At 41.1% G+C, this 17,900-nt stretch overlaps 2 protein-coding genes across 2 annotated transcripts in view; one reads left to right on the top strand and one right to left on the bottom strand.

The window, feature by feature from the left end:
* acap1 (ArfGAP with coiled-coil, ankyrin repeat and PH domains 1) overlaps window positions 1-10,096 on the top strand; it is a 26,665-nt gene extending 16,569 nt beyond the window's left edge. The window contains exons 17-23 of the mRNA XM_015014584.1: window positions 940-1,133; window positions 2,193-2,240; window positions 2,337-2,515; window positions 3,811-3,920; window positions 6,080-6,190; window positions 6,273-6,334; window positions 9,331-10,096. Coding sequence (XP_014870070.1) covers window positions 940-1,133; window positions 2,193-2,240; window positions 2,337-2,515; window positions 3,811-3,920; window positions 6,080-6,190; window positions 6,273-6,334; window positions 9,331-9,428 — 802 coding nt within the window. The 3' untranslated portion in view covers window positions 9,429-10,096. The remainder of the gene's footprint in view (window positions 1-939; window positions 1,134-2,192; window positions 2,241-2,336; window positions 2,516-3,810; window positions 3,921-6,079; window positions 6,191-6,272; window positions 6,335-9,330) is intronic.
* Window positions 9,942-17,900, bottom strand: slc16a13 (solute carrier family 16 member 13). Its single transcript, XM_015014585.1, has 6 exons — window positions 17,666-17,900; window positions 16,452-16,685; window positions 15,706-15,849; window positions 15,254-15,510; window positions 14,072-14,603; window positions 9,942-12,676 (listed from the first exon to the last, which is right to left on the bottom strand). Exons 2-6 carry the CDS (start codon window positions 16,678-16,680, stop codon window positions 12,444-12,446), a joined length of 1,395 nt encoding a protein of 464 aa, XP_014870071.1. The 5' UTR covers window positions 16,681-16,685; window positions 17,666-17,900; the 3' UTR covers window positions 9,942-12,443.

The following is a 17,900-nucleotide window of genomic DNA, read 5'->3' as shown; positions in this document are numbered from 1 at the left end:
ACTATTAGATGTGGAAAAAACCCTTAGAGGAATGAATATTTGTTAAACGCAATGTCCATTCTTATGTGTAGGTTTTTTGTTTACTACAATGTTGTTTACTCCAAAAATACAATTTAATAGATAATACTGATCTGTTATAGCAACAATAATGCAGTTTTAGATGGAAGGTGATTCTCAAGGCGGTATTCACTGGAGGCCTGCATCCACAGACTCAGTGAGTTTTAGAGTTCAGTTTAAAGTTTTGCACAGTAATTTATGCATGTATGTGGTTTTGCCTTATTAAATAGGAATGATAAAACTCCTTTGAGTAGTTTGATTAAGCTGAATAAAAAAACACGATAAAACTGATGTATCTTTTACTTTTGATAAATTTTTATTAGCTATATTATCTAAAAATGTGCTTTTTAAAATTAGATTGTGTTCTTAATTATTTTGGGTGATTTTTGAAGCCTGTTATTCATCTACGTTGTTGAACTTGAGAATGTTTTCAAACTTTATTGAAGCAGGTTTATTGAGCTGTGATATTTGTGGCGTTTTTAATAAAATCCTGCCTAAAACTCAAATAAGAACATCGAGTCTTCAGGGGGTTTCCTGCAGAGAAGCAGCTTTGTTTGTAGATCTACGCATTTCAGAAATATGATCTCAGCTGACAGCGACTACTTGTTCGACTTCCTCGTTTCTTTAACCGTGTCATGTTGCAGAAGACAGGAAGTGACAGGTATTTCATGCAGATAGCAGAGGTGGTTATGTCCGGAAACTAGTTTTAATGCTTCAGGGGGTTTTTTTTAAACACACAGACTGAGACGTGAAAAGTGTGGTAAAAGTGAAGTTTAATAAACAAAGAGACACTTTGAGTTTAAAACAGACTTTTTATCAGAATTTGGTAGTTGTTTTTTTTAAGGAGTGCAGACATATTTCTCTTTCTTTCCTCATTCTCAGAGGCGACAAGGAGTCATGGATTAGGTCAAAGTACGTTGAAAAGAAGTTTATCCAGAAGCTGCCTGAGACCGGCAGATCCACCCTGGTGAGGCGGTCCAGCGCCAGGAGAACCCGAGCCACCACCCAGGACCGGAACACCCAGCGGCCGCCTCTCAAGCCCAAGCCGACCCGCGCCACGCTGCCTCGGCTCACCGGTAAAAAGCGCCACGACACTTGCCAAAGTATTCATAGCCTGGGAACTTTTTGTCGCTTTCTGATCACAAACTTTAGTTGCCTTAATGTAGTAGACTGACTAATTGTGTCGGGGAGAAGTTTGTGGAGATGTTTAAACCGCCATTACACGATCAAACTTTGATATTTGCTCTACAGAGAATTTTTTTTTAATCAATCATCTGAACATGAAAACGGTACCGAACAAAACATGGCTGTCCACCTAAACTGACAAGACGAACGTTGTCCAGAAAAGCAGCAGAATGGTGGCTAGAGACGGGCTGCAGAGATGCACTCTAGTCTAGTGGGAAAATATAGAACTGATTTCACTCACAAGCATTCAGGTGTCAGACAGGATGTCGCCCAAAATCTCTCGAGACCAAACGTTAGTTCAGAGCAAATAAACAGTGAGAAGCACTGGCGATAGTTTATGGAGTATTTTTAAGAGCGAAAAAGTCATACAAGCATGTTTATCAGCGTCCCAGATTTTAGATCGACGCAGTCCCAACGTCCTTCTGATTCGACCCGATTGCTCCTGGCACACGGCACACTGCAGGAATATCTCCTCAGATTATCTATAGAGTCATGTAGATAATCGGGGCGTCGTCAAGATTGTTGGAAGGGCGAAATCGGGACAAATCTTGCTGCGTGTTCGATAAGTTTTAGAGACGGCAGAAGACTTGACACTAAGAATCACCTTCCAGCAGAAAAACAAGTCAACCATTATTTTGCCTCTACTTCAAACATATTGTGGATCTATCAAATAAAACCCAAGTAATGCACACTGACGTTTGTGGTTGTACCGTAGCAAAATACGAAAATGTTCGGATGGTGTTAACACTTTGGCAAGACGCTGCACCTTCTCTCTGTAATCTGATCAGTTTTAAACAAAATAAAAACAAAAACAATCCCTGCACTTGCTCTTTCAGCAGCAGTGGTGTTCCCTGAGGGATTTTCCTGCAGGATTTTATGTGCGTGCGTGTGTGTGTTGTGGCAGCATGCGGGATAAACCTGTTTCACTGCATCCGTCTGTCTCTCCTCAGGTCTAAGCCCCAACGACATCCTAAAGAACAACTCAAGCTCTCATAAAGGTAGGCTCGAACAAATGAAATTAGTTTATGAAGCCGTTCTCCTAACATTTAAATGAAAGCTACCGCCGTTGTTAATAAATGATCTGCCGTCCTCAGATTGGGAGGAAGACGAAGAAGAGGATCTCAGCGGCCTTCATCCCGGGGCGCTGCTGTACCGCTCGGCTGCGCTGCAGAACTTCCCCGTCATGGCGGACGCGCTGGCCCACGGAGCCGACGTTAACTGGGTGAACGTGGGCGAGGACTCGAGCACGCCTCTGATCCAGGCTGTGTCTGTGGTGAGGACGACACCTTCGTGTAGTCGTTTTGCACCGGTCTTGATATCCAGTTTTCAGAGCTCCTTTAAAGATTTCTGGTAAAAGTTGACATGACAATTAAAAAAAAGCATAAAATGTGTTTAAAGAACTTGGAAAATGTCATGAAAGATCTCAAACTGAGCCTGAGAGAAGCAAAACTCTGTGGAAATTACTGTTGTGGAGCTAATTAGCATCTCTGGTCAAAACAAAAGTCAGCTTTTTTTTGTTGTTGCAATAACTTAGTTTAGAAAAATCCAACATTTAACTTGAGTACACTTACTTGGCGGAGAAAAAAACTCAACTTTAAAATAGTTATAATCACTGCTATGATTATTGGCATTAATGTATCACTTTAATATCTGTTCAGGTGAATTAGACACCTGTATCTTCCTCTTTCACCGGCTGGCCAACAACTTTTAGCCATTTTTAAAAAATGGGAAATACATAGAACATCCCACTGAGAATAATGAGCAACCGTTGCATTATTTTTTTTCACCTCACAATATCTGTGTAAAACTCTTTCGTTTGTTGTGAATCAGATAAAAAGCTACAGGTGGACGCTACAGGTCACCGCATGTAAACACACACTCCACCACTGTGTGCAGAAACAGCTTCCCAGTGAGATTTCCTGAGGTTAGACGTGGTTATAAACTCATTAAAAAGACTTGTAAGGGTGTCAACACCTAAACATCCCCACTTTATAACTTAATCAGACTCATCTTTGTGTGTTTATCTGCATTAATCTGGGATTTGCTACAAGACAAGTGGCAACTCGCCTCAACTTGCTCACATCTACAATAGCAACTGCGACCTGGAACTGTGCAATATGATGACCCATATTTATTTTGCACATGGTATGATAAGGCAGGTGAAAAAAAATGTCAGTACTGCCAAAAGATGGATTTATTTTATGTTTTTCCACATCTTCACAAAAACATTTCTGCAATTGTGCTCCTGTGAATCACATCTACAAACTCTGTTATCTTTAATATATTTCAGTTTCCACTCAGGAAATGATAACAAATTATGTTGCAACAAGAGTGCCAGGAACGCAAAACATTTCTCTGAAAAAGCTAATGAGCTCGACTGAAAATGAGTTTTAAAGTGAGCCAGAAAACCTGCGGGGGAAAAAAAACTGAAATTTGGCTCAGTGGAAGAAAAACATAAAGAAAGAAGTGTGTCAAGTAACGATTCTACAGACCATTACAACTCTTTGCCTGTCGGATTTCGGTACTTTTTGAGTCATTCTCTAAACTTTTTGCCTGTTTTTGGACCAGAACGCTCTGGCAGCCTGTGAGTTCCTGCTGCAGAACGGCGCCAACGTCAACCAGGCGGACAGCAACGGGAGAGGGCCGCTGCACCACGCCACCATCCTGGGCCACACAGGGTACGACCGACGCACAAACAGCCGCCCCATCTCACTGCACGATACGCTTATTTAAATGCCTTGAGCTCTATTTATTGTTTTCAGCTTCAAGCTGGGAGGAAGAAACTTTTTTTTTTAACTATGCAGAAGGATTTATGGGTAGAGGAAGTTTGTTGAAAACTATCTAGTTTTTTTAAGAGCCTGCTTTTCAAACCAGTACTGAAACATTTAAGGAGTAAATCAAAACAAAACATTAAAAACAAATGCAGACACGTCCAGGTATGGAAATCCAAGCAAAATCACCAGAACCGCAAGATTCTGGCAGAAAACCATAAAATGTCTTAATTTGACCTTCATTAGGGTCTTGGCTGAACTGAGCAAGGCGAACTTGATCAGTCTCTGTCTGAACAAGTGCAGGACAGAAACCTGAAGAAGAACAGGAATCATCTGGAACATCATTTATTGGGCAGATGAGTCTGAAATTATTATTTTTCTGGACACTGCAACAGAGGACACGTCTGATGCAGGTTCATTATCCGATTCCTCAGTTGCGTAAAAACTGACCCGGCGTTTTAGTGGCGGCGTCTTCTTCTGAAGTTTTGCTTACTGACTTTCACCAGTGTTTGCATCGTTTCTGTTTTCGTGTTTCGCATACGTTTGTTCTGAAAATCCATCTTTTTAAAGCAGTTCTACAAGCTGTTGTAGTTCCTGTTGCAGAAACACAAATAAATTGCAACTTCCTCCTTTTTCCCCCAGCTGCCAAAACCCCCCCCCCCCCAAAAAAAAAAAAACAATGAAACGATTTGTTTCAGTGAACTGATATTTCCGTACGTACGCCACCACTCGCACTTACTTACACTTTTGCCAAAGGTGTGGAACAAGCATCTTTTTGCATAATCCTAAACTGTAGAAAATGTTATGACATTTGGCCTGTTGGGAAAATGTGTCACCAACGTCTCAACTGTTGGCACATCTGCCGCAAAGGCACATAAACCAACTTTTGTCAGTGGGACGCTTAGTCAGCAGATGATATTCCTCATTTGGTTTCAAATCAAACCCATCTGAAGTGCTCAGTGTTAAAAAGTTCAACTTTAGACTCATCTGGCCAACGCGCTTGGTTCCAGTGAAGGTCCCAGTTTAGCTCAGCTTCATATTTACGGGATAGAAAACAAACTGATGATTGTTTTGGAGTCAATGTTTGCTTCAGTGATGGAGAATATTTTTTACACCTCCTTCTTATCCTCCTCACTGTTCATCACAGAAAGATAAACTTGGGATCTTGCCCAGCTTTGCTTTAATTAGTGTTCTGACTGTATTTATACGAGGGGGTTTAGTTGGAGTTGCAGTTTTCTTTTCGTAGATTTTTGCAGCCATTCCCTTCTTTATAAGGATCCACGTCTTGCGTGAGACTTATCTGGACGGTATGTACTGCTGTCTTTCCCCTTTTGAAAAGTGGAAATGCGCCTCTCTGTGTGTGTGTGTGTGTGTCACATCCTATGTTTCCCCAGGGGAAACAGGAAGTCGTTGAGTACTAAAAGTTCCTAGAAACTCTGATCAACTTTAAAAAGTTCAGCATGGAAAAAGAAAATGTTTATTTGACAGGAATTGTTTGTAGTTTTGATCATGACAGTTGTTTATATATATATATATATATATTTTTTTACTTTATTCCACTCTGCATAATTATGCTCGACTTTAAACACATTTTTTCAAATTGATTTTAATCCTTATTTTGTTTGAGGTTTAATAAATTTGACAAACTTGTTTTTGTTTTTTGTTACTGCAAAGGAGTTTTTTCTATTCGATTCAAGCGCCACTCAGCCATCCATTTGTGCACAGAAAAAACACTTGATGTGTCGAATGCATCATTTTATATTATGTAGAACATTCAGACAAACCTGGAATAACAACCCAATTACACAAATTTGAAGTTCTGTCACAAATTGCCTGCCTGTCTTTTCATGTAGCTCAGGTTACTTAGCAGGAAGAGGATGCAGGAATGTTGTACAAAAATTCACAAACAGTATGAGGAACTAAAATTCATTTAAATCCTGTTTTGATTTCTGCCAGATTGAAACCATAAATCTGTCCGAGCCGCAAAAGGCAACAAAAACCACAGCCGTGGCGTCGGGCGCAAATGCAAATATTCATCTGTGATCTGCTTTCCTCATTTTGTCCAGGTTGGTTTGCCTGTTCTTGAAACGAGGAGCGGACTACAATGCACGAGACAAGAACGAGAAGGACCCCATCACCATCGCCGTGGACAACGCAAACGCAGACATCGTTACTCTGTAAGCACCCCCGTGAAGAGAAACTCTGCAGTCCGGCACAGGCAGACTCCACCGTTCTGACCGCGCCCTCTTTACCTTTCAGGCTGAGGATCGCCAAAATGAACAAAGAGATGCGGGAGATGGACGGAGCCTTCGGCCAATCAGGTCCGCCTCCAGCGGGGCAGGAATGCGGGGCGGCGGCGGTGGTGGGCGGGGCTAGAGGTGGCCGGGGTCACGCCAGGAAGAGGATCCAGGCCAAAATGAATCAAATAAGCGACTGGGCTTTAGGAGGGGTGGAACGGTTAGCAGAGCTGAAATCAGACCTTAAAGCATGAAGAATGTGACAAAAAAAAATTATATTCAATTCAAACAAAACGGTAGAGATGAAAGGAATTGTAGGGATCCTATCTATAAAGAAGATATGAATCACATTGTGAATATTAAAAGTGTTCACTCTGCTATCAAAATGCCAGATTTTTGTGATATGAAACAAAAATGAATCATTCTAAAAACCTTCCCACCTTTGATTTGATGGATATTCTGTACATTACAATTAAAAAATAATCACTTCGTAGATGCAAGATGGAAACAAAAGTTGAAGGCCAGCAGCCTGTTTATTTGGGGTCACACTAGTCATCAGGTGCAGCACTTCTAACTAAACGAAGCGGCCATTTTGTCTGGACATCTGCCCACTCTGTCCTTTAGCTCATACCTTGCAGTAAAAAAGTATTTAACATTTATTTTCTGGCTCAGAGTATAAATAAACTCCTGATTCATCAATATGTGAGAAAAGACGAGGAGCGTTGTGATGCATTTTGTCTAAAATCGGCCTTTACTATTCAAATAGCCGTTTCAAACAGGCGACTCAAAATTAATTTATAGCCATGAATGTTATGTGACTTTTTGGGAACTGATAGGAATGTTGTCGTCATTTTTACAGATCTGCTGTTTTATTTCTACTTGTATGTTTTAAAGTAAAGAAAAACATAAAACGTTAAAGAGGAAAAAAAGGATAGATGCATTGGTATTTGTGGAAGTAATGAAAAAGAAAAACTAAGCACACAGATTCAAACCTAAAGACAATCTAAAACACCTTTTGTTGTGGAAATTAATTGCAATCATTCCACGACAAAAGAGTAAAAACTATTCTAAAAACCTGCATTTGTTTTTAGAGCTAAAAACATTTAAAACCATCTAGTCCAAAATGAAACCATACTCCCCACGGTTAGACACGGTGGTGGCAGCGTCATGATTTGGGACCACAGAGCCAAATAACTGAATCAAACCAGGTTTTTTATTCTCTACATTTTCCCACCCAACAGACTGGTTTGTTATTTGTACAGGATACGATGTCAAAGGAGGAAAAGTTTTAAAATGACTCATAATTGCTTCACATCACGTAAACCTGGTATGTTTTTTTTTTTTACATGAGTGTGCGCCGTTTACATTCACACTAAAAGCACATAGACACTTTGAAACAAAGCCCACAACTGAGGTGCTAAATGTGTTTCCAACATTTAGGACGCGGAATAACAAATAACAAACCTTTTCCAATAAGTTTGGATCTATTTCGACGTTCTCACAGCGACTTTTATCGCCTGTAAACATGAGCATGGCTGTTCTTCCAGGTATCTAAGCTAAGTTTAGGGTGCGGTTTTGTTTTTCCTGCTATTCTGTGAATAGTGGCTTGGTTTACGCTGTAAAGTTAATATATTTATTAGCTCCTGTTAGTCGGGGTCCCACGCCTCTCTGGTCATTTTGGTTGCATTTTGTCTCCATGGTCCGCCTGCCTTCGCTCCCGTCTCCAGTGGGAAGTAGTGGGGGGAGGGGGGCGGGTGGGGGTGTGTTCGCTCACCAAGGAGGGGAAATGTGAAACGTGTTTGTCTGCTGGTCAGTTTTTTTTTAAGTGCTCTGCTTTTTTCACTGTCTGTCTTTGTTGTGTGCTCTCCTCTGCCCGCTGAGATGTCCATCTGGTCTCAACTGCTTGCGCAGTGTGCCACCTGCAGAAATCTGAGAGGTAAATTGCATGTGCATGCCATTCTGTGTGTGTGTGTGTCCGTTTGTTGTGTTGCATACATTGTGCTTCAGGGCTTCTGCTTGTTGAATGTGCTCTGGGGGGGATTCTTGGAATAAACGCATCCTGGACCCAGTTTATGCAACTTTTTTTTTTTTTTTTGTTTTTTGTGCAAAAACAACTGGATTTAAACAACAAGAAAGTAAATGTTCACACCCCTTTTCCACACGCTGTCATGTTACAGACACGCATGTTTTTCGATTATTTTTTTTTTTAAACTAGACAAACAAAAAGCAGTGCATAATTGTGAAGTGGAAGGAAAAGGAATCATTGTTTTCTACTATTTTTGCAGACGAATGTTGCACGAGTTTGTATTGGCGTTCTTTTCCGTCGTCGTCGATGCAATTCTTTGCGAAATACAGAAACTCCAGCTCAGTCGGATCGGACAGAGACAAACCGCGAACACCGTGTTGCAAGTTTCGCCGTGGACTTTCAGTTGGATTTATGTCTGGGCTTTGACTGGGCCTTTACCACACACGAATGGTCCTGACATAAACATTGTGGACGTTTGGGGTCCTGGAGAAGTTTAACTTTTCTTCTACGGTTTTGCCGCGTCGTCTTGTTTACTTTCTGCAACTCTCCCATAAAGGTCACATTAGTGGAGAGCACGGCTAATAGTCGTCCTGCCAGCAGGTCATCTGCAGCTGCTGCAGCATTACCATGGGCCTCTTGGCTGCAGCTCTGATTTAATGCCTCCCTCGCCCAGATTGTTAGCTCAGCTGGATTGCTTCGTTTTGGTTGTCATGTCCGATGATGGACTGCACAAATTTTGAATATTTTTAGAATCTTGTCATATATTTTGCAGTATCAGAGTAAAGATGCTTGAATGCAAATAAATCTTATTTACTTGCAAAAACCTTTAAAAAATCCAGCTTCATTTCCTCTCTATTTAAGAATTATGCACTACTTGCAGTTTCTCTGTCACATTAATGAAATACCTTGAGGTTTGTTGAGACAGCAATCCAGGGGTGTGAATACTTTCGCAGGGGACTGAACACCAAGAGCTTTGGGTTTCTGCACCTTTTAAGAAATGTGACGCTTCCAGCTTTAAGGCTCATGTTGTTTTATTTTTGTTTATATCTTCCAGGTGATGAAACGTACCAGGATATTTTCAGAGACTTTTCGCACATGGCCTCTAATAACCCGGAGAAGCTCAGGCGCCGCAGCGCAGACCCGAAACCTTAACCGGCCCGTCATCCTGCCCATCACTTATCCTTCTGTCCAGTTCCTCCTTTCACAGCCCTCAATCCAAACACACACACACACACTTTTTTTTTTTTTTTTTTTTTTTTACACAAATGTAGAAAAGATTGAGCTCTCAGGCCTTGCAGACATTTCTCTCTGGCTACCGTCCACATGTTGAGTTCAGCTGGTGCTGACTTGAGGGACATGGCGGGGGGGGCTGGATGCTCCCGACAGGGAACGCTTTGTGTGATCACGTCAGCGCAGAACAATCGCGTCCAAGTGGAAACACTGGAGCAGCTTTATGAGTCCAGCATGAGGTGTTGTTGTGCCCCACAGAGCGACGCCGTCACTCTGCCAAGAGATCCTAATTAAAACCAGAAAATCTGATTTCTTTCCTCTTGCGTTTGTTTTTCTCCCACCTCCCCTCCCTTTTCTAAAATGGGCTGTTTTTGTATTCTTCTTCTTTTAATACTGACTTTTTAAAATGTTTGTTGCAAAGAGACAGGAATGTTACAAAAGGAGCATTTTTATTCCAATAAAATACCATAAAATCTATGCAGTTGGCAGATTTCAACTTTACAAAAGACAATATTTATGCGTATTTTGTGTACATCATGTGACATCATCAAATTTGTATTTGGCCGAATAAAACAAACAGTGCAACCGCGCATTTCGGTGTGAGTGCTTTTCTCGTGGAAGTCCACCAGAGGGCGACAATGCAAAAGGCTGGGACACACACAGTGTAAAAGAACCGATATTCACACCGATGACCTGCTTAATGTGATTAATCTGAGAGTCCGCAGCAGCTTTGAATGCTTTGTATAAAAATAAAAAGTCCATCATTTGAGTTTATTAAAAAAAAAAAAAACATTCCTGGTAAATAAAAAGTTTTCACCTTTAATCAGTTGCCTAACCACTGTTAAGTATTATCCAAAAGCCTGTTGCATCGCAGCAGTAACCAGCGGGTCATCGTGACCCAGATGTTCACCCAGCTGTTCCCAAGGCCAAACATATCTGGCGTTGCAAAGGCATTCTTGGTTAATGGTTTACAGAGGTCCAGAGAGCACGTGCAAACAAAACGAATGGGTCGTCGAGAAGAGCAGATGAGAAAACAATCTTGAGCTCCTGCGGAGAAACTCCTGGCAGCACCGAGTCGCCAACAGTGAGCAGAACTGATGTCCATTCGCATGACTTGGTAATAATACGCAGTCATCGAAGTGGAAAACTGCACCCTGGTCCAGGTTTAATGTGTGCCGTTTGGTATAAAATCAACAGCAAAGCATTAAGAAACAACCTGAAATCTTTGAGAAGTCACTTAAAACCTGAGATTCTCTTAAAGAGGTATTAAAACTCAAACTACGGATATGTTGGAGACCTTTTCATTGACTCACGGAGCATTGTCTTTAACAACCAATTCGGTTTTAAATCTATGATAAAACATTATTAAACACTCAGTTTGGATTTTAGAAAAACCCTACAGAAGTAGATAATCCCCACAGATTTGTAATCCAGCCTTTATTACAGGCTGAATTTGTGGTGTTGATCATTATCAGGCAAAACTCTAGGATAAATCATGACGGTGCAAAATTCAAATGTGCAGCTGACTCAGACTCACAGAGCGGGAACAATAAGTGTTGAACATGTCGGTGGTTTATTCTTAGTAAGTAACCAATTAGGAGGATAATTAATAAATTAGGAGGATAATTAATAAATTAGGAGGATAATACCATGAAATTCATGAGAAATGCTGGTAACAACTCGGGTAATCCATCCATCTCTTCAAAGTGCTTATCCATGGACGGTTGTAATTCACACATACTTAAAAATCAACACAAAAATCTAGTTTTGCTGTGATACAGCAGAATGATTTATGTAGACCGGCTGAAGAAAAGGAGACGCAAAAGTCATAAAGAACCAAGAAACCATCTGAAATCTGTCAACTTTTAGAAAGCCACCCTCGTACCTGTCAGTGCAACACGAATATCAACTGGTTTAATCCTCACTGGTGGCCAATAAAAACATGTCCTATAACCAAGGTGTCCTGCAAGAGGCATGTGGCGATGTGTAAAAGCAAAGAGGTTTGTCAAGATTTATACTAAACAAACTGACGCACCAGAAACAGACGTGTTTCTAAACTTGCCCAGCTACAGCCATAATCTAGAAGCAGAGACCACATAATCTCTAGGAGTTCATCTTAACATTTCAAGAGTCCAAAGAATAACCCAAAGGCCAACAAGATTCAGAAAGATATGCAATTAGAAGGTAGAAAAGGTAATGCTATAAATTCTCACTGCACAAGACTCCACTGCTGAAGAAAACACACGCTGAATCTTGTTTAAAATTTGTTGCAGAACATTTGGACAAGCCAGTGAAGTACCGGGAGAATATAAGTTGGCTAAAATCACCAGTTTGGAAGTGGGAACATCATGTTAAGGGGCCTGTTTTTCAGCATTTGCAAGCTCATATGACTGAACCAAAACCTTCCCGATAATCTGAAAATGATGAACCAAGTGCGGCTTTAAATGCAAGACAATGATGAGAAACGCACAACCAAAGAAACTCTCAGCTGGTCTCAGAGAAGCGTGACTCAGTCAAACGTTTAACTTTAAATCAACTCAAGAAGAAAGGCCCAACAAAACCTTTAGGTTTTAGAGACAAATTATGTGGAGGAAAACAGCAATAAACCATTTACGCAATAACTTCAGTCGATTTCTTTGCACATGGAGATTTCAAGGGTTGCTACTGACATCTGGTATAAATTCCCTGCTGATAAACTAAGAAACAAAATTGTTACAGCAATAGTTGTTGTTCACGGTAATGTTTTCTTGCTTCTTAATTTCTTTGTTAAGTAAGATCAAAATGCACGTTTGCTGATGTGCATTGCTTTGATATTTTATTTCTCCGCTTTTCTTTCTCCGGCCTCTTTCCTTATCCACGAGCGTTGGGTCTAATCCTCTGAGGTGTATTATTAACACTCAGCTCGCTCTTTGCAAACAAAGATGTTCCCCGATCAGATCACCTTTGTGTTTGTTCCACGGTTTGATAGTTGAATTTAGACGAGCAGCTGTCCTTCTGCTCTAAATTCAAAGTGTCGCCGTTATCAACGAGGACGGGTCTCTGAGGAGGTGGGGGCTCCGTGCAGGAGAAATAGTGAGGCAGCGTGGTCATGGTCAAACTACCGAGGAGCACAAAACTGCCGGCGACCACAAAGGAGGCCGTGTAGTTTCCTGTCATGTCTCTGAGCCAACCTGCAGCACAAAAAAAATGAATTTATTAGAGCATTCCTTCCCCGGGGTGGAGTGGTTAGTCAACGTAATGCCTCAATAAATTTCAAAACAAAAGTTCAAATTTGAGAATTTTCTCCAAATGTTAAGAGTACATGCTTAAATATATACACATATCCTCACTAATATTGACTTGTATTGGCATTCATGCCCATAATATCTTATATTATCACAACTATAAGTGAAACAGAGTCAGCAGATTGAGCGTGAACCCTTGAACAGTGTGCCGTTTCATCCTGAATAATTAAAACAGATTACACAAGAAGACGCTTTCATTAAGACACAGTTCTTTAAAATATCTAAAATTATCTACTTAACTGCAGAAAGGAGTTACAGAGCTGCCATTTTTAAAATAATAATAATAATAATAACATTCGTGGAAAATTTTAGGAGAGATTTTCAACACCGTTCATTTCTTTCCTCTATGAAACCAAACTGAGTCGTTTCCTCCCATTTTCTCTGTTGTTTCTCTAAAACAATGTCAGAAATCTCAGATTAACCTGATCTCACGTTAATAAAAATGTCTCAAAATATATTTTTTCTCTTTTTTAATTTCTTTCATTGCAACTCTAACTTGTCTTTATGGGTCGATTTAACCTCTGTGGGTGATCATATTAAAAATGATCAGCCAACTACTGCACAATGAAAACGAAAACGCATCATCCCAGCGCAACAAAAACTTTGGTAACACTTCAATTGACGGGCTGTCAACTTTGCATTCTGTAAATAACGCAAAGTTGCATTAAAAACTTGCATTAAAAGTTCGTTAAAATTGTCAACTTTGCATTAAAAAAGTAATTATTTACCGAATGACATTTTATGACAACAGTCATAAACATTCATGAAGACTCCTTTATCGTCATGACGGGTGTTACGTCACGTTTACGACGGTCTTATGCACACGCCGTCAAAAGAAGCCTTACCAAAACTTTTAATAAAAAATTTAAGTTTTTTTTTTTTTCAAAAAATTGGCGGGTTTCCATTAAGCGAGTTTGTTTTCGTGATTTCAATTTGCGCAATTCTGTGGTTAATCTAAACGCAGCCGATGTTTAGCTCTGTCCGCTTAGAGAAACAGCTAAGAGCCAGTAACAGAGCTACTGGTGCCATTACTTTGGGTTTAGCTGCGTCACCTTCATGGTCAGACATTGAATGACCTGTTGCTAGGTTTACATGTATCTGTTTTCTGGACAGAACCACTGACACTGACCGCCACACACTTTCTGTACTGTTTTTGTTGTCTTTCCGATAGAAATTACTGAGATCTTTATGCCTCAGCTGTCTGTGGACCCGTTTGTCTTGCTCGGTGGCTTGCAATGACAGTTGGTGTTAATTGTTGTTGATGAATTGGTGAACTCTTACCTGACAGCGGAATACCCAGCAGTCCTGCGCAGCTCTCGATCAGCTGCAGGAGCCCCAGGCCCCCCATCATGCGCTCCACGCCCATGATCATCGGCACCACAGCAAACACCATGGAGGTCAAAGCGCCGGAGCAGAAACCGTAGAGAAGGCTCATCACAATCATTGCTGTGTAGGAGCCCGTCAAGGAGCTCACGGGCAGCAGCATGATGAAGACTGCCGCCAAAGCCGTCCAAAAGGTCAGCAGATGCACGACCCGAAAGCGCCCCAAGTCAGAGAACCAGCCCGACGCAATTCGGCCAAAAATGTCTGTGATACCCGCAGCTGACATGATGAATGCCGCTCGGTACTCGGAGAAGCCCACCTGGCGGCTGTGGGCAACCAGGTGGAAATATGGCACAAAATAGCCGAAGTTAAAAAGAGTCACACCTAAGGTGTAGGTGAGATACGGCCTCTCACAAAGCAACGACACCTCCAGGTAGGAGGAGACTCTCTGAAGGAGGTCAGGCCGTGACAATCTGCTCTGTGGGTCCGCCTGCAGAGAAAAATAACAAATCACTGACAGAATTCATCATTTCTACTCAATTCTTCAATTAACGCAAACCTTAAACTTAGGGCTGGGCAATAAATCCATGTGCGAACCAGAACCGCACAGCATTCTGGGAGATGTAGGCAGGAGAAAGCCTTCACCCGCTCCACCTGTCAAGGCCAGCTAAGCTGGGTTGGTGACATGAACTCACTCATTCTTCGGTTACCTAGCAGCGACTCACTCGTTCTCTGGTTACCTAGCAACAACTTGTTGAATAACTTGCGCAGCAGCAGTTTCAGGTTTCACCAACATGCCTCCTCTCCTATCTGCTTAAAAATAAAAACCGACGACTTTGAATGGAAACTGTGGATAACACAGGAAAGCTCACACCACCAGCTTGGCTTTATTTCAGATATTTAAAACAAGAAACTAATCCATAATTAAAAATATCGACTGATATGAAATCCTTATGTCGTGATAGTTTTTTTTTCAGCCATATCGTCCAGCCCTACTTAAACTTTAAACACAACCCTACACATAGCTGGTCCCTTTGTGCTTAGGGTAAACTTAAAGGGAAAACGTTCTGTAATATTTTTATTTAATAACAAAGTTTTATTCCTTATAGTTATTAAAAACAGGAAGGCAACATTTTCTACCTTTGTTGAGGCTTTAGAGCGACACTCTGGTCGGATAAGGGCTCCGCAGGCCATGATGTTGAGGCTGAGGCCCCCCAGGATGAGCAGGGCTCCCCGCCAGGCATACTTCTCCACCAGCAGCTGGAAAAGTGGGTTAAAAGCAAAGGAAGAAAGGCCAATGCTGGAGAAACCCAGTCCCACAGCCAGCGCTCGTCTGCGCGTGAAGTTAGCCATGACTGTGGCCACCATGGGGGAGAAGACCAGCCCCCAGCCCAAACCTGGAGGACAAGAGGCTAAATGAAGAAATGGAATTGTACTCTTTTCATCTAACCCTAAAAAAACACACATCTAAACGTTTTCATTCATGTATTCTGTAGAAATAAGCAAAAATTAGAAAAAATAATAATAAAAAAACATGACCAAAGATAACCCGAGTACAGCGGTTTGAAAAGCTAACCCTAAACTTGCCATACCTGAGATTAGTCCCATAGTAAGGTAGAGGTGAACCAGGCTGGTGGCCTGTGAGGCAAGGATGAGTCCGAGTCCGGACAGAAAACCTCCTGTCATCACAACCAGTCTGGTATTATATGCGTTACATAGAGCTGCACCCAGCGGGCCTGCAAAATAAACACCATAAACTGATCCCTACTAAACAAATCAAACACAAGATGTTTTTCTTGGATTTGAGAAAATCAAGAGTTGTGAGAAATTTTGGAAAAGCCACGATAGAGTCGCAGCGCAATACCTCTTTAAAATCAGCGCAACATACAGCGTTTGCCCAGTTCTTGGTTTAGTTTATTTTATTTTTCATGTTTTTCAGTATTTCAAAAACATAAAACCAATTTAAACATTAGGCACAGACAACACAAGTAAACATGAAATGCAGATTTTAAATGAAAGTAAAAATCCAAATCTGCATGGCCCAGTGTAAAAAAAAGTGATTGGCCCCCGATCACACCTCACACCTCTTCTCAAGCAGTTAATTCAAGAAATATAACTTGATTTTAAATTTCTATGATACATATTTAACCTAGAGCTGTACTTTTTGCACAATAAATAAATTACTAATTTACCAAGTAGTAAGACACTGTGTAATAGATAAAATCATTCTAGGGTTTTTCTTAGTATTTTAAGGAAATTGAGTGTCTTCTGACAGAGATCATTACAGTATTCTTTAATTGTTTAAAGATAAGAAGGTAGGGTTCAACATTAGACTTACTGAAGAACTGCTGCGCTGCCAAGCCGATGGATGAGATCCAGGAGATGGCCTGAGCGCTCTCCTCAAAGTACTGGACAAACTCCACAAAGAAGATCCCCAAACTGCGCATCAGTCCAAACACGAGGCTGGTGCTGACGAACAACGCCACGACCAGCACCCAGCCCCAGCCTCCGTCCGGGTCTTCTGCTCCATCCCCCTGGCTCTGTGATTTCAGCTTTCTGTTGGTCATGTTATCTATAAACACATAAATACATATAAAATAAATAAAAGAGGGCTGTTAAAAGTTGACCTATCAGGCCTTGGAAAAGCATAAGTGTAGAAAAAGTCACAGATCTTTGCTGCGGTAGAGCAAAGTGGTAATGATTAACCTCCAATGGGGCAATAAACTCTCGCGGTGTGAAGTATGTGGGACTAAGCTTCTTAACAAGTTGGCCTTTATTGACCTAATGTAGGTTAAAAGTCAGAGGGCCCTGGGAGATGCTCCTCACATGTTGGTTATTGATTACTGAGGGTGAACTGATGTGCACAAGCAATAAGCTACTGCAGTGTCATCAGTCCAGTTCCACCTGAAAATGTCTAATTACACACTCTCCTGGTAAAAAAAAAAAAAAAAAAAAAAAAAAAAAGACATGACAACTAATAAATAAAGCCATCATTAGAAAGCTACATTTTCCTGGATTTACTAAATGAAGACGCCAAGATGCCAACTGCAGCTAAGCTATTTTGTAACTACTTGTTACAGAATAACATAATAAGTGACAAATAACAAAATAATAAGTAGTTTTTCATGAAACCTCATCTCAAAACATTTCTTTAGAGGGACTTCTTTGCCACAGCTATCTAAATGTAAACATAAACTTATAGTTTGATTGTATCTTAAAACGTCCTGCCATACACACTGCTCTCGTAAATGGGCATGACGTAACGTCACGCGACCCCTGCCGCTGTGCTGTTGCCACTAGTTATAAAAACAAAACATATAGCCTACAGCGTGTACAAGTAACATAGTTTAATAAATTAAACAAAAGTATTAGTGGAAAGAGTCAAAACCGATTTTTAGAGCGAGGTTATAACGGCACCAAAAGTGGGGGGGACCTAGTAATCGCTTCATATCCTTTGAACACCGGCTCGAGTTGACAGTTAGGGACTCCGGCCGCTAACTGCCGGCTAAAAACACTTATCCGAGATGTCTGTAACTCGACTCAACTACTCACCCAGTGTGTGTGCGTTTGGCAGCTCCACGGCACCTCATGGTCCACAGTGTCCGGGTTCAGAGCAGTAAAGTGAAAACATTAACAGGGTTTGTTACGGTGAGCCGAAGCCGCCACGGCCGCTGAGTCTGCGCAGTCACCAGAGAACCAACACTGCAGCTCACTGGATCCATCAGTGATTCCATTAACTCAGTCCGTGAGAAGTACAAATATTCTACACTTTCTGTTCATTTTAAAT

Source organism: Poecilia latipinna, unplaced genomic scaffold (assembly GCF_001443285.1).
Source record: "Poecilia latipinna isolate Pla-1442-1.1 unplaced genomic scaffold, P_latipinna-1.0 Scaffold1830, whole genome shotgun sequence".
Lineage (NCBI taxonomy): Eukaryota > Metazoa > Chordata > Actinopteri > Cyprinodontiformes > Poeciliidae > Poecilia > Poecilia latipinna.
Note: the sequence above shows the minus strand (reverse complement) of the source record. Positions and strands in the feature narration are given on the sequence as shown.

Bases quoted from the DNA above. Each gene is read 5' to 3' on its own strand.
- slc16a13 (XM_015014585.1), bottom strand. From the start codon at position 16,680: ATGACCAACAGAAAGCTGAAATCACAGAGCCAGGGGGATGGAGCAGAA. The intron at 15,850-16,451 runs GTAAGTCTAATG...TTTATTTTGCAG, and splicing joins GGCAGCGCAGCAGTTCTTCA to GCCCGCTGGGTGCAGCTCTA. The intron at 12,677-14,071 runs GTAAGAGTTCAC...TTTGTGCTGCAG, and splicing joins GCTGGGTATTCCGCTGTCAG to GTTGGCTCAGAGACATGACA.